We start from the raw sequence: 26,595 nt of genomic DNA, 5'->3' as shown, positions 1-26,595 counted from the left end.
CCTTTGTATTGATTTGTAGCCTATATCTCATTAATGTTGTAACATGATCGTGTGACAGTAGTAGTAGCATGACAGTCATGTAATTTATAATATGTTGTGAAATGTTAACTAAACCTGTTCCAGCCAGAGGCCAGATCTGTGACTTTGATTATCAAATGCCTTGCTCAGTTAGCAGAATTCTCACAAGGTCATACAGCTTAAAGAATGAAAAGCAGGATCAGAACATAATACTGTTATAAGTTTTAGGACTCTTTATGCACATACATTTAATTTCTGTAAAGAATGATTTTGAATAAATGCCACTTGAACAATGTCTCTGAATGGCAAACGACTGTAACTTTTGCTCATGTTTTACAACTTCCAATGATTACAGACTATAAAAGTCACTGTAAAATATTGTGCAGTTTGGGGTACCAAAACATTTGTTGATCATTTATGTCTTTTAGTTTTTAATGACATTGCATATGAGACTTGTTTAACCAGCTGGAAAGATTTTATTAATTTGTCGTTAAAAAGTATATGACCTGCTTGATTTGATGTTTCAGCAACATGCACAATTATGTTTCGCGGTTTTGTTCACTGTTTGAAGTTTGTGTCAAACCAGGTTATGTATTTTGTTATGCTTGTGCTTGTGCACAGATTTGGAAAACATTCAACATTTGCATAACGGCATAAGGTTATATAATTTTAACTATATTTAACATTAGTAAAAAGGTTAGTTATACCCCCAGTCGTTTTCCCAGTAGCACTTTTCATAAACGAATGTCGGTTTCTTTGCTTAAGTATGTTGTCACCATGCCAGATTAAACATAATAAAATGAGTAATAAAATAAGTAACCTGATGGTGTTTCATCACCCGACGATAAAGAAGAAAAAAACTGATAAAGGGAAAAAAAAAAACAGTAAGATCTAGTGTGAAAAGGTTCATATCAGTTGTTTCTATTTAAAACCTTCACATTTACATTTAGTGAAAGTGCCTGAAGGAAGATTCTAATCCTTTTCTGACTTAGAAACCCCTCAAGAGCTTTTAGCTCAGTGGTTGGTGTGGATGCACAGTAGAATACAACACATTATTGCTATTAATAATAGGTTCCTATTAAGTTGTGAATTTGATAATTAATTTTTGGATCTCAGTATATATATACAAGTCTAAATGTCAGAAACAATTTATTTGGTTTTATTGCTTTATGCAAGCCATGTTAACTATTAGTGACGTAGAAACAGGTGTTTGACAGTAATTTACAATATGTTATAAAAACGTTACAGCCTATGATAAATGTCAAAGCAGCCCAGGGCAGATATATAGCTCAACACTGAAATTCTCACAAAACTGAAGATAAATCATTTTCAGCCAGCCAATTTTGGTGCTAGTAGAACAGCATATCTTCATAGTTCTCGTTCTTTCTTTATTTGCAAGATTCCTCAAATGATTGAAAATGTGCATCAAGGTTTTACATTATGTACAGTGAAGACACCCATCACATCGAAAAAAGAAGAAACAGAAAAATAAAACATTTTAACTGTTTTTGAGACCTATTACTGAGTTTTACAGAATGTTTTTTTTTTTTTTTTTTACCAGGGACTCAAAGTATTCACTAGGTGGCGCTTTTTACCTGAAAGTAAGCTGTTAAAATACTCACACAAGGAGATTGTGACTTTGCCCAAGTGTGTATTTTTGTCAAATATGTCAGATAAGTGTTTATTGTTATTAAAATTGTAAAACAAAATGATCATATATGACAATAAACAGCAGTCCATATCTTATGAAGGGATGTGTATGTGTGTGAGTTTATACAGTCAGATCTAAAGGGAAAATACATTCAGAAAATACTTTTTTGTGAACTATTCCTCTTAAGATGACACTTAAATACTCTATAGTTGCACAAGCCTCTGATACTTCATCTACAAGCCCAATATTTTGTCCAGTCATTGGTAAAATGTTTTTAGACTTATATAATGTAACTAGGTTGCATGACTTTGATGGAAATAAGAAGTGACAAAGAAGGACAGTAAGCCGTTGGGTGGGTACATAGAAATCTTCTTGAAAGTCATTGATGATCCTCATTTTAGCTGCTCCATTTGATCTCCTAAAGGTTCCAGAGTCAACCAACCTGTAAACTGACCTCTAAACTCAGCCCAAAATGAAACATAATACAAATACATAAAAAAAATGCTGAGCTAAGGTTGCTGAAAATTAGATTATGGCTATTAAAATGTTCAGATGTAAAGTCTGTGCATGTAAAGGCATCACATGTCCTCGCCCATCAGGAGTGGCTGCAGGAAGAGTCCAGCTGTACCCAGAATGCATACGAGGACAAACACCCACAGGAAGATCCTGTCAATCACCATGGCTACATACTTCCAGTCATCCTGGACCTTTAAAGAAAAGGGTTGGAAGAGCAAGATATGAACTCTGTAAATCGCCTGGATCATATTTGATATGCACATTTCTAAGGCTTTTAAATAATCAAACTGTGCTGTTGCACACAATCTACAAGTTCAACTCAAATTGTGAAACTTGTGAAATAAATTTAATGCACACAGACTGAAGTAGTTTAAGTCTTTGGTTCTTTTAATTGTGATGATTTTGGCACACATTTAACAAAAACCCACCAATTCACTATCTCAACAAATTAGAATATGGTGACATGCCAATCAGTTAATCAACTCAAAACACATGCAAAGGTTTCCTGAGCCTTCAAAATGGACTCTCAGTTTGGTTCACTAGGCTACACAATCATGGGGAAGACTGCTGATCTGACAGTTGTCCAGAAGACAATCATTGACACCCTTCACAAAGAGGGTGAGTCACAAACATTAATTGGCAAAGAAGCTGGCTGTTCACAGAGTGCTGTATCCAAGCATGTTAACAGAAATTTGAGTGGAAGGAAAAAGTGTGGAAGAAAAAGATGCACAACCAACCGAGAGAACCGCAGCCTTGAGAGGATTGACAAGCAAAATCGATTCAAGAATTTGGGTGAACTCCACAAGGAATGGACTGAGGCTGGGGTCAAGGCATCAAGAGCCACCACACACAGACGTGTAAAGGAATTTGGCTACAGTTGTCATATTCCTCTTATTAAGCCACTCCTGAACCACAGACAACATCAGAGGTGTCTTACTTGGGCTAAGAAGAAGAAGAAATGGACTGTTGACTAGTGGTCCAACATCCTCTTTTCAGATGAGAGCAAGTTTTGTATTTCATTTGGAAACCAAGGCCTAGAGTCTGGAGGACGGGTGGAGAAGCTCATAGCCCATGTTGCTTGAAGTCCAGTGTTAAATTTCCATGATGATTTGGGGTGCAATGTTATCTGCTGGTGTTGGTCCACTGTGCTTTTTGAAAACCAAAGTCACTGCACCCGTTTACCAAGAAATTTTAGAGCACTTCATGCTTCCTTCTGCTGACCAGCATTTTAAAGATGCTAATTTCATTTTCCAGCAGGATTTGGCATCTGCCCACACTGCCAAAAGCAAGTTGGTTAAATGACCATGGTATGGTGTTGGTGTGCTTAACTGGCCAGCAAACTCACCAGGCCTGAACCCCATAGAGAATCTGTGTGGTATTGTCAAGAGGAAAATGAGAAACAAGAGACCAAAAAATGCAGATGAGCTGAAGGCCACTGTCAAAGAAACCTGGGCTTCCATTCTCCATGCCACGCCAAATTGAGGCAGTAATTAAAGCAAAAGGAGCCCCTACCAAGTATTGAGTACATATACAGTAAATGAACATACTTTCCAGAGGGCCAACAATTCACTATAAATGTTTTTTTATTTTTTTTCTTATGAAGTATTCTAATTTGTTGAGAGTGAATTGGTGGGTTTTTGTTAAGTGTGAGCCAAATCATTACAATTAAAAGAACCAAAAACTTACACTACTTCAGTCGGTGTGCACTGAATTTATTTAATACACAAGTTTCACAATTTGAGTTGAATTACTAAAATAAATTAAAATAAACTAAAATAAATTTTCCACAACATTCTAATTTATTGAGATGCACCTGTAGAGTGACAAATGATATCTATATTACTTTGTGTTAAGTATCTAATGTGCTGTTATAAAGATCTAATCGATTTATATTTCAAGCATCAAAATTTAATCATTCTATAATTCAAGTTAAATAAACAAAATACTAAAGAACTAGAAATAAAAAGTGCCAATAACAATAACAGCAATAATATCAGACCAATTCATTATGAATGCATTTGATTTCGGTTCTTTTACCTCCTTAGCCTCATTTTGTAACCTCATGTTTTCAGCGATGTACTTCACACTCTCTATGGCATCTTTGACTTGTGGTGAGAGAGCCGACATGCACAGAAAGCCTGCATCCAGAGACTCAGAGCTAGAGCACGGACTTCCTCCTCCTCCATCTTCTGCTCCTTCATTGGAGATGTTAGTGCCGTGTTGCTTCCAGCAGCACGTACATCGGCCTTCTCGACACAGAAAGCCAGGTGTTGTCTTGGATGCCTCACTCAGGTTGTTAAGCTCAGTGGAGCACAGGAGCAGATGAGGCCGGTGTGACAGATTTGTCTGTTTGGTAGAAACCAGACCTGGAGTGTGAAGAGTGCAAGATCTCACAGGGCCTTCTGTCTTTCTCTCCAGGTCTTTCTCAGGCCGTGTCATGAACATGACCCGAGGGAGCAAACTGAGGAAGACTTGCCGCACCCAACTGGGCATGGTGTGTGTCTTAGGTGTGCGGTAATGCACATTGAGCACAAAGACTGTGATCACGATGGACAGAGTGACAAATATCATGGTGAAAAGAAGGTACTCTCCAATCAGAGGAATGACGAGAGACGTGGATGGGATAGTTTCGGTGATGACCAGGAGGAACACCGTGAGGGAGAGAAGAACAGAAATACATAACGTCACCTTCTCACCACAGTCGGACGGGAGGTAGAACACCAGAACGGTCAGAAAGGAGATGAGCAGACAGGGAATGATCATGTTGATGGTGTAGAAGAGAGGCAGGCGACGGATGTAGAGCGAGTATGTGATGTCTGTGTAGATCTCCTCACAGCAGTTGTACTTAATATCGTGCTTGTATCCAGGAGCGTCGATAATCGTCCACTCGCCGCTTTCCCAGAAATCCTTCAGGTTGATGGTGGAGCCGATCAGCACCAGATCGATTTTGGCTTTGTCATAGGTCCACGAGCCAAACTTCATGGTGCAGTTCTGGTAGTCGAAAGGGAAGTATGTGACGTCGATCTTGCAGGAGCTCTTAAAAATTGCCGGTGGGATCCAGGTTACGTCTCCATTGTAGCGTAAAAGAGCTTTTGTTTTGTCATCCACCTGGAAGTCTCCAACTGCGCTGTAGTTCAGAAACAAAGATTGATCATGAAGACCTGATGATGTCAATAACAAAATTAGGATCAGAATGGAGCACTTACTTGTTGTACAACACAATGTCTGGCTTCCAAATCTTGTTGGAGGGCACACGGATAAACTCAACGCCTCCAAAATCCCTGGGATCCCACCTAAGCTTATAATCATTCCAAATCTAGGAAAAGTAGAAACACACTGAAAAAAAATAGTTTTCTGCTTTTGCTACTGAGTAAATACATATTTATAATAAATAAATAAAAAGGTAATTTTGACTTTTTATCTCACAAGTGAGTTTACATCTTGCCATTCTGACTTTTTGCTCAAAATTTTAAGTTTATATCTTGCTATTCTGATTTTATAACATGCAGTTGTAAGTTTATATCACAAGATTCTGAGAAAAGTTTCAGAATTGAGATAAAAAGTCGCAATTGTAAGAAAATTATTTTTTCCCTTAGAACTGTACTTTAGTTTCTCACAATTCTAAAACTTGAGAGATTTAAACGTGTAATTGCAAGAAAAAAGTCTCACAATTCTGACTTTATTTCTCGCAATTGCGAATTCACATCCCACAGTTCTGACTGTATAACTTGCAAATTGCAACTGCGAATTTATATCATACAATTCTGAAAAAAAGTTTATTTTTCTACTCCAAGAAATTTGTTGCGATATGTGAAATACACTGGCAATTACTAAGTGAAAACTAGGTAATATTCAGAAGATATTCAGAATGTGCTGTAATATTTCCTAGAATGCATTGTTATTACATTTAGTATTCCAGGGTTAGAGCAAACAAACAGTCTAAACAAACAACAATCAGCTGTTCACTAACATTTAGAGTTGTGTGTGTTTCAAAGACGTGGCTGTAAGCCATGTTCTCATTTGTTATTCTCCAGGCCGTCTCAGGTTAAATCTGACAAAACAGCAGCAAAGTCCTGTCGTCACCGAGAGGATGCACGGCAGAGGAAAAGAGTCACTCAGGACACACCGATCCTGTTTGCCCTGTTTAATATATTTTAGGGAGGCAATGCCAATGCAGGGGACATTTAAAAGAACTGACACTGTCAAAAGATGCAGTGTTTCTAGGTCAGCTGCTTAAATATATTGTATGACTTACCACCCAGGTGAATTAACTATGTAATTAATTCAATTAGCTTGATTAAATGTGATCACTGATTTGTCATTAAAACATAAATCAACTGAATGATTATTTCAGGAAGAGGGGACCATTTTTAAAGAAATAGTTCACCCAAAAAGAAAATTCTGTCATTAATTACTTTCCTCATGTCATTTCAAACCTGTAAGACCTCTGTTCAACTTCTGAATACAAATAAAGATATTTTTTGATCAAATTTGAGACCTTCCATAGACAGCTAGAGTACCACCACAGTCAAGACACAGAAATGTAGGACGTTGTTTTTGCTACCGTTGAGAGACTAACAAACCCCCCTAGTCAGATCCCTAGTGAACTGCTCTCTGACAGCAAGTGCGATGAGTTTGCTTCCTTCTTTTCTGAGAAGATCAATAATATCAGAAAGACAATTAGCACACCCTCAAGTTATGCAGAGGTCAGACAGATTCGACCGCAATTTCAAAAAGAAGTCATTATGTCTACTTTTGAAGAAATCGATAGCAACATTTTGGAAGAAACAGTACAGCACCTCAAATCGTCAACCTGCCACCTTGACACACTTCCCACATCTTTTTTCAAAAGTGTGCTTAACTGTTTAGAAGCAGATCTTTTAGAAGTGGTGAACACCTCACTTCTTTCTGGGACTTTTCCAAACTCCCTGAAAACTGCAGCTGTTAAGCCCCTTCTGAAAAAGAAAAATCTTGATAACACCATACTGAGCAACTATAGACCAATATCAAATCTTCCTTTCATAAGCAAGATTATTGAAAAGGTTGTTTTCAATCAGCTGAATCACTACATAAACTCAAATGGATACCTGGACCATTTCCAATCTGCCTTCAGACAACATCATAGCACAGAGACAGCGCTCATAAAGATAATAAATGATATTCGCCTAAATTCAGATTCTGGCAAAATATCAGTGCTGGTACTACTAGATCTCAGTGCTGCGTTCGACACTGTCGATCATAACATTCTTCTAGATAGACTGGAAAACTGGGTCGGGCTTTCTGGGATGGTTCTAAATTGGTTCAGGTCATACTTAGAAGGGAGAGGCTATTATGTGAGTATAGGAGAACATAAGTCTAAGTGGACGCCCATGACATGCGGAGTCCCACAAGGCTCAATTCTTGCGCCGCTGTTGTTCAGCCTGTATATGCTTCCACTAAGTCAAATAATGAGAAAGAACCAAATTGCATATCACAGCTATGCAGATGATACCCAGATTTACCTAGCCTTATCGCCAAATGACTACAGCCCCATTGACTCTCTCTGCCAATGCATTGATGAAATTAACAGTTGGATGTGCCAAAACTTTTTACAGTTAAACAAGGAGAAAACGGAAGTCATTGCATTTGGAAACAAAGATGAAGTTCATAAGGTAAATGCGTACCTTGACACTAGGGGTCAAAAAACAAAAAATCAAGTCAAGAATCTTGGTGTGATTCTGGAGTCAGACCTCAGTTTTAGTAGCCATGTCAAAGCAGTAACTAAATCAGCATACTACCATCTCAAAAACATTGCAAGAATTAGATGTTTTGTTTCCCGTCAAGATTTGGAGAAACTTGTTCATGCCTTTATCACCAGCAGGGTGGACTATTGTAATGGTCTCCTCACTGGCCTTCCCAAGAAGACCATTAGACAGCTGCAGCTCATACAGAACGCTGCTGCCAGGATTCTGACTTGAACCAAAAAATCAGAGCATATTACACCAGTCCTAAGGTCCTTACACTGGCTACCAGTTATGTTTAGGATAGATTTTAAAGTACATTTACTTGTTTATAAAGCACTCAATGGCCTAGGACCTACATACATTGCAAATATGCTCACTGTATACAAACCTAACAGACAACTCCGATCACTAGGATCGAGTCAGTTAGTAATATCAAGAGTTCACACAAAACAAGGGGAATCCGCTTTTAGCTATTATGCCGCCCGCAGTTGGAATCAGCTTCCAGAAGAGATCAGATGTGCTAATACATTAGCCACATTTAAATGAAGACTGAAAACTCACCTGTTTAGTTGTGCATTTATTGAATGAGCACTGTGCTACGTCCGAACAGACTGCATTATTTTATGTATAATAATTTTACTGTGCAAATTAATTTTAAAATCAATTTTTCAAATCATCTTAAATGTTCTTAAATTCTCTGATTTTATTGTTGTTAGTGTGATAACCATTTCTACTGTTTTAATTAATTTTTAAATAAATTTTAAAATCATTTAAAATGTTCTTCTGTTTGTGTGATTATTATTTTAAATTTTTATGACTATGATTTTTATGCTATTGTGATTTTAACTCCTCTTATGTACAGCACTTTGAATTACCATTGTGTATGAAATGTGCTATATAAATAAACTTGCCTTGCCTTGCCTTGCCTAAAATAGTCCTGATGTGACATCAGTGGTTCAACTGTAATTTTATGAAGCTACAAGAATACTTTTTGTGCACAAAGAAAACAAAAATATTCACTTAATTCAATACTTCATTCGTCTCTTCTGCCACCATTAATGAGAGTCCTATGACACACACACATGTAGGAATGCACAGGTAGAAACACACGTGGATGTGTCAAGGTAATCTCATTAATGGTACCTACGGTGACATGGAGGAGAAAATTTGTTGAATAAAGTTGAATAAAGAAAAAAACATTTTTGTTTTCTTTGTTCACAAAACGTATTCACAAAACTTTGTAAAATTACAGTTGAACCAATGATGTCAAACTGACCATTTTAACAATGTCCTTACAACTGGCCTGAAAAAAAAAAAAAAAAAAAAAAAAAAAATATATATATATATATATACAGTGGTGTGAAAAACTGTTGGCCCCCTTTCTGATTTTTTATTTTTTTGCATGTTTGTCACACTTTAATGTTTCAGGTCATCAAACTAATTCAAATATTAATCAAAGATAACACAAGTAAACAAAACATGCAGTTTTTGAATGATTTTTTTTTATTTTTTTTTTTTATGAAGGGTAAACAAAATCCAAACCCACATGGCCCTGTGTGAAAAAGTGTTTGCCCCCTAAACTTAATAACTGGTTGGGCCACCCTAAGCAGCAACAACTGCAATCAAGCGTTTGCGATAACTTGCAATGAGTCCGTTACAGCACTGTGCAGGAATTTTGGCCCACTCATCTTGGTAGAATTGTTGTAATTCAGCCACATTGGAGGGTTTTTGAGCATGAACCGCTTTTTTAAGGTCATGCCTTAACTAGGACTTTGATTAGGCCACTCAAGTCTTCATTTTGTTTTTCTTCAGCCATTCAGAGGTGGATTTGCTTGTGTGTTTTAGATCATTGTCCTGCTGCAGAACCCAAGTTCGCTTCAGCTTGAGGTCACGAACAGATGGCCGGACATTGTCCTTCAAACACTTTTTCACACAGGGCCATGTGGGTTTGGATTTTTTTTCCCTTCATAAAAAAATACTTGTGTTATATTTGATTAATATTTAAATTTGTTTGATGATCTGAAACATTAAAGTGTGACAAACATGCAAAAAAAAAAAAAAAATCAGGAAGTGGGCCAACACTCTTTCACACCACTGTATATATATATAGGATCAATCAAACAATTTTGACTTGTTGAAACTTCATTCATTTATGATCTTAATTTACATATTACAATCTTTTTTTTTAATCTAACAGTCTGCCAAATTTTTAAATCAGGCCACTAAAGGTGCTGGCAGAGAAATGAGAACATTTCAGAACTTAATATTTCTCCTCTGCAATATAACACTGAAATCATTCTTTTAACGTTTCTGTGCCTTGACTGTGGTAGTACCCTTGCTGTCTTTGAAAATAGTGAAATAGACGTGAAAATAGACGCATTTTTAATGGCCAGGGGCCTCATGTATCAACGCTGCGTACGCACAAAAACTTTGCGTACACCAGATTTCACGCTCACGTTTGGATTTACTAACGATGAAATTAACGTGAGAATGTGCGTTGATCCACGCCAACTCCATGTCTGGCCATTGTCAATGGCCAAATCCGAAGGGAACGCGTTTTTAGGGATCACAGTGATTTTCTGGCCCACGATGATGACTGGCTTATAAGCTGTTTCAGATTTCCAAGAGCTATCCTCTTGGAGCTCTTTGCTGAGTTGGGTCCAAATTTGGAGACAGCGAGGAGCCACGCATTACCCGTTCCCTTATAGGTGCTGATAACGCTTGGTTTCCTGGCAAATTGTTCTTTCCAAAGGGAACTGGCAGATCGCTCGGGGTTAAGCCAGTCGTCTTTGAGCCGTGCAATGCCAGCTGTATGGGACGGGATCATCCGCATGTCTAGCAGGTATATAAGATTTCCATACCATGCAGTTGACCAGCCAAACAAAGCGCAATTTGCAGCGATCACCGGTTATCCTAATGTAAGCGCAAGCGATCGACTGCACGGACATTGCTATAAAGGCGCCATCTGAAGAACAATTTGGAATCGGAAACAGCTAAGTTTTACTTTATTTTATTTTATTGAGCGTAATTATTTAACTGCATATCAGGAGACCGCGGTTATCCATTAAAGACGTGGCTGTTAACCCCCCTCAACAACACACAAACTGACCAAGAGCGCAGATACAATGATGCCCATTCTCGCACTTGTAGAGCGGGCGATTGGGCAGCTGAAATGCCGGTGGCACCAGAGCCGTGCACAGACCTTTTGAGGGGCATGTGCTGAAACTGAAAAAAGGGCAACCCCTCCACCACCAAAAAAAAAAAAAACACACAATAATATTTGTAGCATCCAGTCAATATTGAGAAGGCCAGAACTGATGGTGAAACTGACTTTTATTGCCGATCGTGTTTTCCACCAACGTAAGAGCTGAGTATGAACAAATAAATCATGCATTACCATCACATTTCAAAGGTTACACAGCTCATTACATTAGTTTCAATCTGATAGCATTACCAAATTATACATTTTACGATAAACATTTCGAGTAACTCAAATATATTTCTCATTAACTCTACCAACCTTGTTCCCCAATTGACCGAAGCTAAACCTTGTAATTTTAACTGTTTCTCCGTGGCCTTTACTGTTTTTAACCGTGAACCTTTTTAGACTTTCCTTTCGTCCTTTGCGCCGTTTTTCCCGTTTAGTTTCCGTCACCATACTTCCGGTTTCTTTTGTTATCAAAATAAAAGCCCGATACGGTAATAATAAAACATTATAACTTATTGTAATCAAAATAGTGCTCAACTACTCTGTTGGTCTTTACACTCCCACCAAATTATTTGCTATTACACATATAAATAAAAAATAAAAAATAAAAACGTAAATAATTTCTCCAAGTCACTTAACTAGAATACAGAAATAACTTGTAAACATGTTACAACTGTAACTTCAACATTTCAATACACTTAAGCATTGTAAATTTACCTTTCACAATCTTCTAGTAGCAGAACTAACTTATGTACTGGACGTTCTACTACAGACATTTTGTTCACACGTTGACCCCCTTTGGTAAGATTTCTGTCTGCAAAGCCTATTTTGACCTTTCTGACAAGTCCATCTGTATCTTTTACAGTGTCCAAGATTCGTCCAAGTTTCCACTGTGATCGTGGTTGCATTTCCTCCTTGTCCATTACTATGTCACCTATTTGCATGTTTCTTTTAGGCTTGTGCCATCTTTGTCTGACCATTATGTTCTGCAAGTACTCCCCTTTCCATCTGCTCCAAAATTGTTCAAGCAGGTACTGTACTTGACGCCATCGTTTTCGTGCATATAAGTCCTCTTTAACGAACTGTCCTGAGGGAGGTAGAGGAGTTGAGGGTTTCAATGTGACAAGATGATTTGGAGTTAGCGGCTCCAAACTGTTTGGATCGTTGAGATTGTCTGTTGTAAGGGGGCGGCTGTTTACTATAGCAGCTGCTTCATACAAGAAGGTTCTGAGTGAAGAGTCGGTGAGTCGACCTGGTGTGAGAGCCAATGTTGCATTAAGAACGTTCCTTACAGTACGTATCTGTCGTTCCCATACTCCACCTGCGTGACTAGCATGAGGCGTGTTTAGGACAAAATCACATTGGCTTTCTGCAAGGAAGTTCTTCAGTTTGTCAGTGTCAATTTCACCTTGTGCTGCACTCAGTTCGTTTTTGGCACCTACAAAGTTAGTACCCTGATCGCATTTTATTTGTCTGACAGAGCCTCTTAGAGCGATAAAGCATCTGAGTCCATTTATAAAAGTGTCCGTTGATAGGTCTTCTAACATTTCGACATGAATTGCACGTGAATAAAAGCATGTGAAAAGGAGGCCATACCTTTTATATTCTTTCCTTGCTTGTTTGGTCAGGAATGGTCCAAAAACGTCCATACCACAGTAGGTGAAAGGTGGAGAGTGTTCAATTCTTTCTGTGGGTAAGTCTCTCATTTTTTGTCCTTCCACAGGTCTCCTTTGTTTCCGACAAAACACACACTGGCGAATGTAGGATGCAACCGTTTGACTCAACTTTGGAATCCAATAGCCATTGGCTCGTATCTCATTCATCGTGAAGCCCTTTCCCTGATGATTGACCCTTTCGTGGCAGTGAGCAATTATCAGTTTTGTGACGTGATGTTCTCTCGGAATGATTGTTGGATGTTTAAATGAGCAAGGAAGCGATGAGTGATGGAGCCTTCCTCCCACCTTAAGCACATTGTCCTTGTCCAAGAGAACATCCAAGTTGTACATTTTGTTGTTCTTTGAAAGTTGTTTGCCTTTGTTTAATGTCTCTATTTCGTTTTGATATGCTTGTCTTTGTAAATCTTTGATGATCACAGTTTCTGTGTTTTGTCTTTCAGTTACAGTTGTGAGTGTCCTTGATTTGTCTTTGAGCACGTATCGTCTGAGACGTGCGACTGCCCTGACTGCACGGGACCAGGATGAGAACTTTGTGAGCCGATCACTAAGGCTGGTCTGTTCAACCGTTTCTGTGTTTAGCGTATGTACCTTTCTCACCTCAGGGTCTCCTACCGTAAGTACAATGGTCTCTTTTGTTGGAAGCTGTATTTTCGTTTCCCACAGGAAGTGAGGGCCTGTGAACCAATTAGATGAGAGCAGTTCATTTACAGATGTGCCCCTGGACGCCATATCTGCTGGGTTTTTGCTGGTGGGCACATAAAACCATTGTTGCAGTGAGGTACTATTGCGGATTTTCTGCACTCTATTAGCCACGAACGTGTGAAACCGCCTTGCATCGTTGTTTATGTATCCTAGAGTGACCTTTGAGTCTGTCCAGAAGAACTCCTCAACTTTGTCATAAAGCAGTACCTCTCTTAGCATGTTACTTATAGCGACTGATACTGTGGCTGCGGTAAGCTCTAATCTTGGGATCGTAGTGACCTTTGTTGGAGAGACGCGTGCTTTGCCCATGAGGAAGGTACAGTGGACATCTTCCCTTTTGTTTATGAGTCTGAGATAAGAACACTGTCCATATCCTGTGGTGCTTGCGTCAGAAAAGTGGTGTATTTCCCTTTTTACCACTTCTCCAAAATCTGCAGGAACATAACATCTGTTGATTTGCACATTTTTTAGATTGTGTAGATCTCCTTTCCAGCACTCCCACCGTGGTTTAAGATGCTCCGGTAGCGGGTCGTCCCAGTCTGTTCCTTCACGACACATTTCTTGGAGAATCCCTTTTCCCTTGAGCACATAGGGAGCAATGAAACCAAGGGGGTCGTATATTGCTGCGACCGTGGACAAGATGCCCCGCCTGGTTGGTGGTTGGTCCTTTAGTGTGATGTTGAATGTAAAGCTATCCTTCTCCACATTCCAATAAATGCCAAGTGCTCTTTCTGTTTGTGTTTCATTAAACGACAAGTCCTTTGTTTTTGTATCTGTTGCATGCTCTGAAGCTGGAATGCTTTTTAAAACTTCAGAGTTGTTGGACACGAATTTGTGTAACCTTAGTCCACCTTTGGCACATAGTTCGCGTGCTTCCTTTGCCAGTCGTATAGCATCCTTTACTGTCTCTGCGCTGGTGACTCCGTCGTCTACATAGAAATCTCTTGCTACGAACTGTGAACCAGCTGGATATGCAGAACTGTTCTCTTTGGCTAAATGTTTGAGTCCATAGTTCGCGCAACCGGGTGAAGAAACGGCGCCAAAGAGGTGTACTGTCATCCTGTACGCTTGTGGTTGGCTGTTCATGTCTCCGTCTTTCCACCATACGAAGCGCAAGTAGTTGCGATCATTTTCTTTGACTTGGAACTGGTGAAACATCTTTTCAATGTCGCACATTAGAGCTACTTGGTGCTGTCTGAAGCGCACAAGCACACCAGTTAGGTTGTTGATCATGTCAGGACCGTTCAATAAATGCTCATTAAGACAGGTGCCTTTGTGTTTTGCAGAGCAGTCGAAGACCACGCGCAACCTCTCAGGTTTCTTTGGATGATAGATGCCGTGGTGCGGTATGTACCATGTCTCTCCGGGCGGTCCATTATCATCAGTCCTTTCGGCATCCCCTCTTTTGATGATGTCGTTCATGTACTTCATGTAGTCTCTTTTGTAATTTTCATCTTTCATGAATTTGCGTTTGAGCTGGTTTAGCCTGGTTTCAGCGAGTTGTCTGTTATTTGGCATCTGTGGTCTTTCTTTGAATGGTAATGGCATTTCAAAATGTCCATTTTCCGTCTGTGTTATACCATGCTCGAGTTTCTGAAGGAATACTAAGTCCTCTTGCGACACAGTCTTTTCCTTCCCATCGGTCTCTTTGAAATCTCTCTCCAAAGCACGTATTGCATCTGCTGGAGTGGAGGGAGGGATTTCTTTAACAATGATCCGGTGACAGAGACTGCTCGCCGAGTCTGTTTCGTTGCATGGTGTCGAGTTGCCAACTATGCTCCATCCCAAATCAGTATGAATGGCATAGGGCTCATTTCCTTTGCCTAAGATTACCTGTTTGGGTGCGAGAGCTCTAGGACAAGTATAACCTATGAGGAGACTTACTTCACAACTGAGGAGTGGAGGGACCTCGTCTACAATCGATAACAAGTGACTCCACTGTTTGGCTGTTTCACATGTAGGTATGTGTTCTCTGTTAGCAGGTATGTAATCCTTTGTGTATGCAGTGGGGAGCTTTATGACTGTGGCCGAGTTGTAACCTCTCACTAAGAGATCAGACACCTTTCCACTGCTTAAAACTGCATTTCTACCCATCATAGTTGTTAGTTTTAGCTTTACTGGACAAACATCTGCCTGCAGCTCATGTGTGACATCCTGATCAATGAATACAGTGTCACTCTGTGTGTCTAATAACGCATAGACCAGTTTTTCTTTGAGTGGGTTAGTGGTAGTGGACAGCCACACTGGAACTATCATTGAGGTGCTGACTGACTGTTCAGATCTGGCAACATTAAGTGACATGGCTGTTGCTGTTTCAGGTGAGCCATCTCGGGCTGCGTAGTTTGTGCTCGCACGTGTTTCTCTTTGCAGACCGTCCCTGTAGGTTTCATCGTGAAGACATGTCGGGTGTCGCTTTGTGCAAGTTTCACAAGTGAGGCGGCGTTTGCAGTCCTTAGCACTGTGTCCTTGTTTTAGACAGCCATAACAAAGTCTATTGTCTTTCACATGCTTCTTTCTGTTTTCTAGAGACATTTTCAAGAGGTCAGGGCACTTGTGAAGTTGATGGGTGCCTTGGCACATTGTGCATGGAGAGCCGGTAGGTGTTTTTGTTATTGTCCTTTTATCACTTTGTTCAGTTGTGTTTGTGTTAAATGCACTTGCCTTGTTTCTTTTGATTTCCTTTGTGTTCCTTCTGTCGCCGTTTGTTTCAGTGCAGCGAAGTGCATGAATGGAGGTGACTGGGTTGCAGGCGACTTCAGCTTCTAATGAGAGGAAGGAGGCAAAAGCAATAAAACTTGGAAACTCACCGCCCTCCATTAAAGTCTTGGTTACCTGCCTGTTCCATCTCGCATTTATCCAGTCTGGTAGTTTGTGCAACAGTTTTTGGTTTTCTTCGCTGTCATTGAGTATTTGTAGCCCCTTTACATGAGGCATTGCAAGCATGCATGCATTTATGAAATCTGCAAATGCCCTTAGTCCTTCGGCATCTCTAGCCTGCACTTTAGGCCAGTTTGATAGCCTTTCTCTAAATGCCTTCTGAATCACGAATGGCTGGCCGTACCTTAGGTTTAGTTTGACCCAAGCGTCACTGTATGCCTCCTCATCGTTTCTAAAGAAAGTCCCTTCAAGGCATTTTCGAGCTGGGCCCGTAACATATCTTTTCAAATAGTACAACTTGTCTGCCGCTGAGATGCCCCTTTGTTCAATCAGTGATATGAATGTGGATTTCCATTCAATAAAGCTTATTGGTTCGCCATTAAACACTGTCGGTTCTGGCGCGGGAAGTCTGTTCAGTTTAATGCTGTCCTGCACTGCTTGAGCTAGTTGAGTGACACTAGGGGGAGCTGTTTGCACAGGAATGAAAGAGGTCGCTGGTGTGGGCTGTTTGGGTGTGAAGTATGGGCTCTCCTGTTCACCTTTAATTGACTGTACATCATCCACCTGTGATAACTCTCTGTCATATGCTTCAAACCTGGCTCGAGCTGCTTTCACGTCCTTCTGTGCTTTCAAGCGTTCCAACTCTGATGTTTGAGCTGCCATTTGTTTCTTGTGCTCCTCCTCTAGAGCTTTTATCCTTTCCTGTTGTCTTTGTTCCTCTAGTGCGATCTCATATTCAGCCTCCTTTGCAGCTAACTCTGCTGCTGCCTCGGCTCGTTTTGCTGTGAGCTGTGAAACTGAGGACCGTTGGCTGCGCTTTGATGCTGCGGTTGAGCCGTATATGGACTGGGCGTAGTCGTGCTCTAAAAGTCCCCGTAAACGAGTTCTTTCACGCTCTGCATCAAACTCCTCAACAACACCACTTAATCTTTCCAGAATTATCCTTACGATGTCATGAGTTATTGCATCGCATGCATCCATCTTTCTCCTTATGTCAGATGATGGTGCCATTTGGTTTCTTATTTCTGAATATAACTTCAGTACATCATCTCTCTTTCGTTCTATCATGTCTGCGAGTTCTGACATCTCCGTGTCTGTGATATCTAACTTTAATCTTTCTCTTGTTTCGCGTACCTGTGCTTTCCATTGTTCATAAAAGGTTATTAGTCTTTTTTCCTTTTTACTCATTTCTTCCTTTTGGAATGTTATCATCCTTTCCGTTTGTACTTTAACTCTTTCAGAACGTCTTGGCAACTTTGACATGCTTTGAGCTTTGTTTTGAAGCTCTGTTAAGATTTGTTCTTTACATGTGATTGAATCTTTAATGTTTTGTCTCTCCTCACTTTCGTCTTTAAGTGAGTCTTTTAAATCTTGAATTTCTTGTTGTAAACTTGTGATCTGTTCATTTATGTCCATTTGACTTACTGAAACAGCCTGTGATTCTTCCATTTTGAGCCCTTTTCGTTGAACTGTTTTATTTCCTGACCGACTTCTGCCATCTGCTGGACGTCACGGGTAATGCGTTGGATCTCGTAGCCCGTTGTGCAGCGTGCGGCGGTGGCTAAGCTCTTACTGTAGCATCCAGTCAATATTGAGAAGGCCAGAACTGATGGTGAAACTGACTTTTATTGCCGATCGTGTTTTCCACCAACGTAAGAGCTGAGTATGAACAAATAAATCATGCATTACCATCACATTTCAAAGGTTACACAGCTCATTACATTAGTTTCAATCTGATAGCATTACCAAATTATACATTTTACGATAAACATTTCGAGTAACTCAAATATATTTCTCATTAACTCTACCAACCTTGTTCCCCAATTGACCGAAGCTAAACCTTGTAATTTTAACTGTTTCTCCGTGGCCTTTACTGTTTTTAACCGTGAACCTTTTTAGACTTTCCTTTCGTCCTTTGCGCCGTTTTTCCCGTTTAGTTTCCGTCACCATACTTCCGGTTTCTTTTGTTATCAAAATAAAAGCCCGATACGGTAATAATAAAACATTATAACTTATTGTAATCAAAATAGTGCTCAACTACTCTGTTGGTCTTTACAATATTCTTATTTTATATTTAATTAGTATTAATAACTTTTATACAGATAATATACATATAGAGGGTATGTAAATATCTTATGTATATATATATATATATATATAATATATATATCTTATGTAAACTAATTCAAACAACACTGCGATCCACTGGGATGTCCCTCTCAATGGCTATATAGGCTATATAATATGATGAAATGTTAATAAATTACATCATGTAATTTACAAGCATCAGCAAATTCAGCAGATAACCATAAAATCAAAATAGAAATTTCTTATAAAATATTTTACCTAGCTGACAAGGATCACTCGGTTGCTTTGTGTCAAACTAAATCACATTATGTCAACATCACACCGTGTGGTGAGGCATTATATGAACCTTTATAGACATAGGCCTACTATTGTTTATTTCATAAAGACAACGTTGCACTTATTCAAACAAGATATTTTACCGTTACAAGACAACGATGTTCATCTGCTTGCGCTCTATGACTCTGACTGATGCGCTGAAACGTAGGCTAAGTCGCCGCTGTTCTCCACCTGCACCTTTACATCGGACCATTTCTTTTTTAATTCGTTCACAGTGCGATGTTCAAACCCCACTGCGTTAACCGCGTCAGCTAAACTCTCCCACTCAATTTTTTTTTTTTTTACAAACTTGCAAATAACAGTTTTTCTCCGGTCTACCGGTGAGGAGCACCTTCAAATCACATTCTGTTAAGTTTCTCTTGCTTGCTTTTTCGTTTGGTTTTGCCAAAGTGGAGTCATTACCATATTAATACGGGGGAGGAGGCAGGGAGGGGTTTTGCGCTCGTGCATGTGCGCTCAATTTCACGTTAATTCAGATGTACAAAGAGATATGCGTGGAATTCCGCGTACGCAGTGTTTCATACATCTGATTTTTTTACTGCGTACGCACATTTACAGCTTTGTCCGTACGCTATGTTTTAGTATGAATTCAACGCAAGTCTTTGTACATGAGGCCCCAGATCTTTAGGGTCAGAATGCTCTCAAATTTCATCATAAATATCTTAATTTGTGTTTTGAAGAGAACAAAGGTCTTACTCATTAGGAACGACATAAGGGTATTAGTGACAGAGTTTTTATTTTTGGGTGAACTATCCCTTTAATTTGGTTAGGGCATCTTTGCTGTATTTTAAATATTCCTCTTCACATAATCACTCTCATTAGAAATTATGAGATGCACTTCCTTTATTTAAGATGTTTTAAGATGTTTATGATTTAGAATGAATGTAAAACTGGCATCTTACAGACGTCTGTCAGATGTTCGTACACAGCAGATGCTTTCCAGATCAAGTGATCTCTAACAGATATCTTGCAGACGTCTGCAAGCAATCTGGGAAATTTGATCTTACGATCATCTCTCAAATATATGTACGTGGGATTCATAAAATGAACGTACGGACAGAAAACTCTTTCTAATGTGAAATCTATGTATCGCAAATGATCTTGAACTTGTGTGCAACTGTATGGTTTGTAAACAACTAATTAATGTCATTAACATATAAAAGATCACCATTATAATCCAAATCCTTTAATTTAGAACAGCGAGCTGCAAGATCATCTTGCATTTTAAAAAACCTGCAGTACTCTGACAAGAGAAAGTGTGTACGTCTGCTCAGACCCTGACGTTACGCTAAGCACTTTTCCACGTCAAAGCCATTTTTTTACAAAATTGGCAAGGATTTAAGCGTACGCATACGCTACACTCTTAAAAATAAAGGTTCTTCTCGATGCCATAGAAGAACCTGTTTTGTTTAAATGGTTCCATGAAGAACCTTTAACATCTGAAGAACCTTTCTGTTTCACAAAATGTTCTTTGTGGCGAAAGAAGGTTCTTCGGATTATAAAAAGGTAAGAAAGAGATGGTTCTTTAAAGAACCTTTGACTGAATGGTTCTTTGTGGAACCAAAAAAGGGTCTTCTATGGCATCGCTTGAAGAACCCTTTAAAGCACCTTTATTTTTAAGAGTGTAAGAGCAAATCTGTGCGTACAGACGCTTTATAAAGGAGACCCCTGGAACTATTACTAAGATCACAGTCACATTTATTTTTCACCTAAACAAATTTGCGTATCATACACACATCACCACCAGCTAGTGATTTATAGGTAAAAGGGTGAGTTAGCCTAAGAGTTAGGCCCATTTTTTTAACTGTAGTGTGATATTTAAGATGCACATAACATGAAGCAAATTTCAAACCTCAGGGCTGCATTTCCGAAAAGCTTCACATGCAATGCTTTTAAGAAACAAACCCAGTTTAGCTCTAGAAAAACTCAATTTCACATCACTTTTTCCGAAATTCAAACTATAAAGTCGTATAGTATAGTAAAATAAAGTAACATGATTGCAAAGCTGGAGGTTTATTCTGTGTGTCAAGGTGATTGAAGTCTCTTACACCAAATTGGTGGCTCAATGAAAGGGTCACCATTACAAATGCAAAATTTGATTTACAAACTCTTCTTTATGACACTTTACCAAATTCTGAATCATCCATATTCAACTCCGTTTCATTACATGCAGTTGTCACTGGGCAAAAGCAAGCAAAAAATGTTTTGCCATTTTGGTCTGCTTTTACCTGTTTAATTTCACCTGCTCACTCAGTTCCCTAATGAACAGCACTTGTTTCCTTTAATTAATTCATTAATGCATGTTCTGAAAATCTTATACATATTGTGTTGCTGATCTGAATCTGAATCTAAATTATCAATAAAGTGGACTGACTTGCCTTAATGGGGTTCCTCTTGTTGTTTCATCCCATTCATAACTCCTTTGTTTGGGATTCATTTTTAACATTCACAACTTCACATCATTATCAAGGACCAAATATTTGTATTCCACAGGGAATTAAATCCACCTTGTGCACCAATCATTTTAAACAGAGACTGCAAAGATAGTGAATACAATTGTGTCCAATTATCTAAATGAATCAATGACCTTTAGATGTGCATGAATAATGCATGAGCTTACATGTCGCAGCCAAAGATTGGTCTCCATAATCTGGTTCACCTCATCCTGTGGAAAAAAGGAACAAAGAGTATGTAAGAGTCCCAGACAAATCACCTGCAGGGGAATAAACACGGCTCTAGATTAATATTTTAGAGCTTAGAGAAGAAACATGCTGTCATAAGCAATCATTCTCCAGGCGTCAGTCTGAACGGGAGCAACCGGAGCCTCCGTGTCTAACAGATGGGCCGTGTTTGGATGGAGAGCGAGTCCCGTCGCCTGAAGGAGCATGAAGATGCACACAGGACCTCCAGCTGCCCATAAACATGATTGATATGTAGATCTTAAAATTAGAAGTCTTACATTTGTGGAGCTTTTCTTCAATGCTCAAAACTTTGAATTCTCACAATCCCATACAGCAAAAAAGTATATATTCTAAATATATATATTTACATATAGATAACCATATGACCATTTTTAGTGTATTTTTTGACAATATATTTAAAAATATATAAATATTTTTATACGCATTCCAAAAAAAATGCCCTCCATATATTTTTAATCTAAGAAAATACGTTCACATCAGGGTTATTACAGTTAACTAAAACTATTAAAAATACACAAATTAATAAGAGTTCATTTGCAAAAAGAAAAATCATTTGTTTTCATTGTCCATTTCAATTAATCTCAAACTGCAGTTGGTTTATTTTGATATAAAATAAAAATAACTAAAAAAATACAGCTAACTATAAAACACAATAAAAACATGATAATATTATAAAAAGCATGATTTTTAAATAAAAAAAACTGAGTTATCTGTTTTTGCAAATAAACTCTTCAAATTAATTAATTAATTAATTAAAATGTAAACTATATAACCTGTTTTTTTTTACTAAGGCAACATTTCTAATTTTCATTTAATACTTAATGTACTAAAATAACTAAATCTAAAACTGAAACAAAAATTAATTAAAACTATATAGCTATATTTAAAAACTACAGAAACTAATAAAAATGACAAAAACACAAAACAAATTACTAAAACCATAGGATTATTAAATTTTAAATTAAACAAGAAAATGCAGATTAAATAAAATAAATAAAGATAAAATATTATTTGCAAAAAACATTAACAAAAAAACTATAATGAAACTAAAATAACTGCATGTGTTTCATTTGAAGAAAAACTTTGTTGTCTACAAAACATGTGAACATATAACACACAAGAGTAGGCTGCTAAGATTGAAAATCTATTTCCTGCCACTGTAATACATTTTGGATTATTTTTTGGTATATGACGTTTGATACTAAACATATTTTCAGTTTCAAAAATATATTTAATGGAGATTTACTGTTTACAACACATATAAAAAATTCATTTTGGCCTGAAATAAAATATTGAGGATGAATCAAACTATTTTGACTTTATTCATTTATGATCTCAATTTACACGTTACAATCTTTTTTTTAAATCTAACAGTCTGCCAAATTTTAAAATCAGGCCATTAAAGGTGCTGGCAGAGAAATGAGAACATTTCAGAACATAATATTTCTCCTCTGCAATAAAATACTGAAATCATTTTTTTATGATGTTTTTTTGTTGTTGTTTGCGTTTCCATTCCCCCCAAAAAGCATTAAATGATCTCTCTAAACTTTAAAGCATAACAAGCGGAATGCATTTATTGCATCACACAAACCTTAACATTATCAAGTTTAACAATGATCAAGAGAAAAGAAAAAGAAAAGAAGCTTGATAGACACTGCTTTTAATAGAAGTGAGAAATTCTCAGTGACTGAGGTGGAGAATAAAGAAGAAAGACGTGAAGAAGACTAAAAATTCACCAGATCATGCGCTCACACGGTCATTCATGCTGACGGATTGATGCGTGTCTGAGGTCAGAGCTAAAGCGCAGAGACTTTGAAGCTCTAGCCAATGAAACTCAAGCATGAGTGAAACACTCGCTCTCTGAAGAGACCCAGCCTCATCATGTAGCTAATAGATGACTGATAGAAACAGCAGACATTAGAGATTTACCCAAGGGATTTCATCTAAAACTTGGGTAAATAACCCTGTATTTGTTCTGTTCTGGACAGGCACTTACCACTTTGACGAGCTGTGACATGGACACTTCAAACTGGACGATGACGGGGTCAGACACATTCTCCACTGGTCTGATGTACTGGTTATAACTGGAAAAGATGACTGAGAATAGCCTGTGCTCGGCCTCAGAGCCACAAACCCCTGAATCTGGACCAGACACATTCAGTAAAGCACATCATTTTTTTTGTTTGTTTTTTACTAAGAAAACATGCATCACCAGAGGAGAATCAACTAACATTTAGTATATTATACAACTACAGAATCTTAAGTTGCTAAAACATGCATTACTTACTATCAATTTATCAAATGAAGAATAAAACAAAGTGATTCATCTTAAGGAGACAATAACACGAGATAATGTAAAATAGAAATTGTCACATTTTATTGTAGTGAGCATCAATTTCAGACTCATTTTCTTTACAATATCTTGCTTTTGTTTTGATCTAACACATAGATAGAGCTGAATTCAAGTAAATTGGGTCACTTTTTTCACCGAGTTGGACTATAGGGGGAAAAAAACTATTATCCTGAATTAAACTCTAGCTAAAACCATGATTACAATAAAACATGTTCATCACAAATGTGGTTAGAACGTCAGATTTGATTATGAGATACATGAATGCATATAGACATGTTTAATTGTATATGTTAAACTGGACTAGGAATAATGAAAACAGATGCTGTTTTATTTTTTAATTTATTTTAAAAAATTATCTGCGAATTTATCTCTGTTGGGCTCAAAAGATTTGTGTTAGACATTTAAAAATGCTGTTTTTCACTGCAAGGTTTCATTGTGAGAGCGTGTGCCGCTATTGGGGCATGTTGTCACAAATAGTCAGCGTGTGTTATAAACCGACTTTTTCCTGCAACCGAAACAAAAATGTATTTAACGATTGAAAACCCAAACTACGCGAATCACTATAGACTACGGTCAATAAACACTTCGAATCGTTCATTTTGCCTGTCTGTTGTTATGTTTTCATGGCTCGGGTCGTTGACAGACAACAAACACAAAATATTTCAATAAACAGCAACAAGTAGCCGAAGATCGGATCAGGGTCAGTCTTGCTTTACTCACCCGACAGAAGAAAAAACAGAAAGTAGCAGGTGTGGAAAATGACGACAGGTCTGGTTTTCATCGTACAATCCGGAAAACTGACAGAAGATTAATCCAAGAGTGTAAACGCGGGACGAAGGAAGGCGAGAGAGCAGCGGCGAGAGACTGAGAGAAGCGCGGATGGAGAGTCGAGCGCGAGCTCGAAAAACTAGAGAGAGAGAAAGAGAGAGAGTGACAGAGAGAGGCGAGAGCGCGCAGCTGTCAGTGAAACAGCACACGTACAAATGTACTAAAACTTCGACCAACTACAAGTTAACTGGATTGATTTTTTTTTTTTTTTAATCTAAACTTAATGGTGTAATGGGCATTTTTTTCCAGTCATCTCAAAGGAAAAAGGTGTCCCGATTTACCTTAATGAACCCCTACTTCTATTGACATGCCATCTTAAAAACGCAACGCACATTATGCGAGACACAGATTATGGTAATATAATGTGATTATGACTTAGTTACATGATAAAGCACAGGGACATTTAATAGCTGAAAAGCACATTTAATACTGGTTGAGAACTTGAGAGACTAGAGAGTTTTGAGAAAGATCCAAATAATAGCCTACATTTGTGACCCTGGACCACAAAACCAGTCATAAGGTTAAATTTTACAAAACTGAGATATATACATCATATAAAAGCTCAATAAATAAGCTTTCTATTGATGTATAGTTTGTTAGGATCGGACAATATTTGGCCGAGATACAACTATTTGAAAATCTGGAATCTGAGGGTGCAAAAAAATCAAACCTTTTGAGAAAATCACCTTTAAAGTTGTCCAAATTAAGTTCTTAACAATGCATATTACTAATCAAAAATTACATTTTGATAGGTTTACAGTAGGAATTTTACAAAAAATCTTAATGTAACATGATCTTTACTTAATTTCCTAATGATTTTTGACATAAAAGAAAAATCAATAATTTTGACCCATACAATGTATTTTTGGCCATTGCTACAAATATACCCCAGCGACTTAAGACTGGTTTTGTGGTCCAGGGTCACATTTGTCTGAAAGCGTCTGTTTAACGTGAGGAAATTAACATAGGGAGATCATTCTGTTTTCCATGTGTTATGCAAAGTATAACCTAATAAACACAAAACTACGTCAAAATTCATTACCTGTGTATTTTTCAAACCACTTTTCCTACAACTGCTAAATGTGTCTTTGTCTCAGTCATATTACATGGACTCTAATGTTCTCTATCCTTTCTAAGAAATGGTAGGCGATGCATGTTTCAAATGTCTGATGATTCAGACTGATGTTCCACAAACTCCATAACTCTTGCTCCCACAGTCCAACATTGTCCTATATGTAATGAATGAAATGAAAATGAAAATATTAAACCTCCAACACTATTATATAACAACATTTGGCACTATGTAAAGAGATAATGTATTTTGTGAATGAAAGTAATGCCCTGTTGTCTCGATTAGAGGTCTCACTCAAATACAGAAGAGTTGCATGGATTCGCTCTGACTGTGAGTGAAAGACACAGATATAGCCAGCAGGTGGCGCAACACATATAGTGATTCACATGAGTCCATCTCAGGTCAGATCTGAATGTGCTTTCAGGTGAACACAAGGAGAAACACAGAAGATAAGAAATAAAATGACAAAGCTAATAAATGTTTGACTACCGAACACACTGATGCTGAAGAGAAGATTTGGAAAATTAAACAAGGGTGAACAGATGATTCTTGCTCTTCAACCAAATCAAGCATTCAGACAAGAACAGACAAATTTGTACTGATTTGATTAAGACTTTGACAAAATGGACATGAATGGCTGCAAATGTGATTAAATATTACATAATATCAAGACCACTGAAAAATAAAACAAATATTAAGTAAGTTTTACAAGAAAATACTATTTTAATCTCACTACTTCACAATTTCTTGTTTAATTCAGTGTTACTTGTTATTTCCCTGAAAAGTGGGGGGGAAAAGTGACTAACAATGGATCAACCAATAAAGAGAGTTGCTGGACTGGGTTA

General features: G+C 38.0%; 1 protein-coding gene across 1 annotated transcript; it reads right to left on the bottom strand.

Moving 5' to 3' along the window:
• Positions 1–1,545: 1,545 nt before the first annotated feature.
• Positions 1,546–24,631, bottom strand: chrna3 (cholinergic receptor, nicotinic, alpha 3). Its single transcript, XM_073851070.1, has 6 exons — positions 24,571–24,631; positions 23,494–23,639; positions 21,416–21,460; positions 5,392–5,501; positions 4,223–5,312; positions 1,546–2,376 (listed from the first exon to the last, which is right to left on the bottom strand). Exons 1-6 carry the CDS (start codon positions 24,629–24,631, stop codon positions 2,248–2,250), a joined length of 1,581 nt encoding a protein of 526 aa, XP_073707171.1. The 3' UTR covers positions 1,546–2,247.
• Between the last annotated feature and the right edge of the window lie 1,964 nt (positions 24,632–26,595).

This window comes from Garra rufa, chromosome 11 (genome assembly GCF_049309525.1).
Source record: "Garra rufa chromosome 11, GarRuf1.0, whole genome shotgun sequence".
Taxonomy (NCBI): Eukaryota; Metazoa; Chordata; class Actinopteri; order Cypriniformes; family Cyprinidae; genus Garra; species Garra rufa.
The sequence above is the reverse complement of the archived record's forward strand: the minus strand, read 5'-3'. Positions and strand labels throughout refer to the sequence as shown.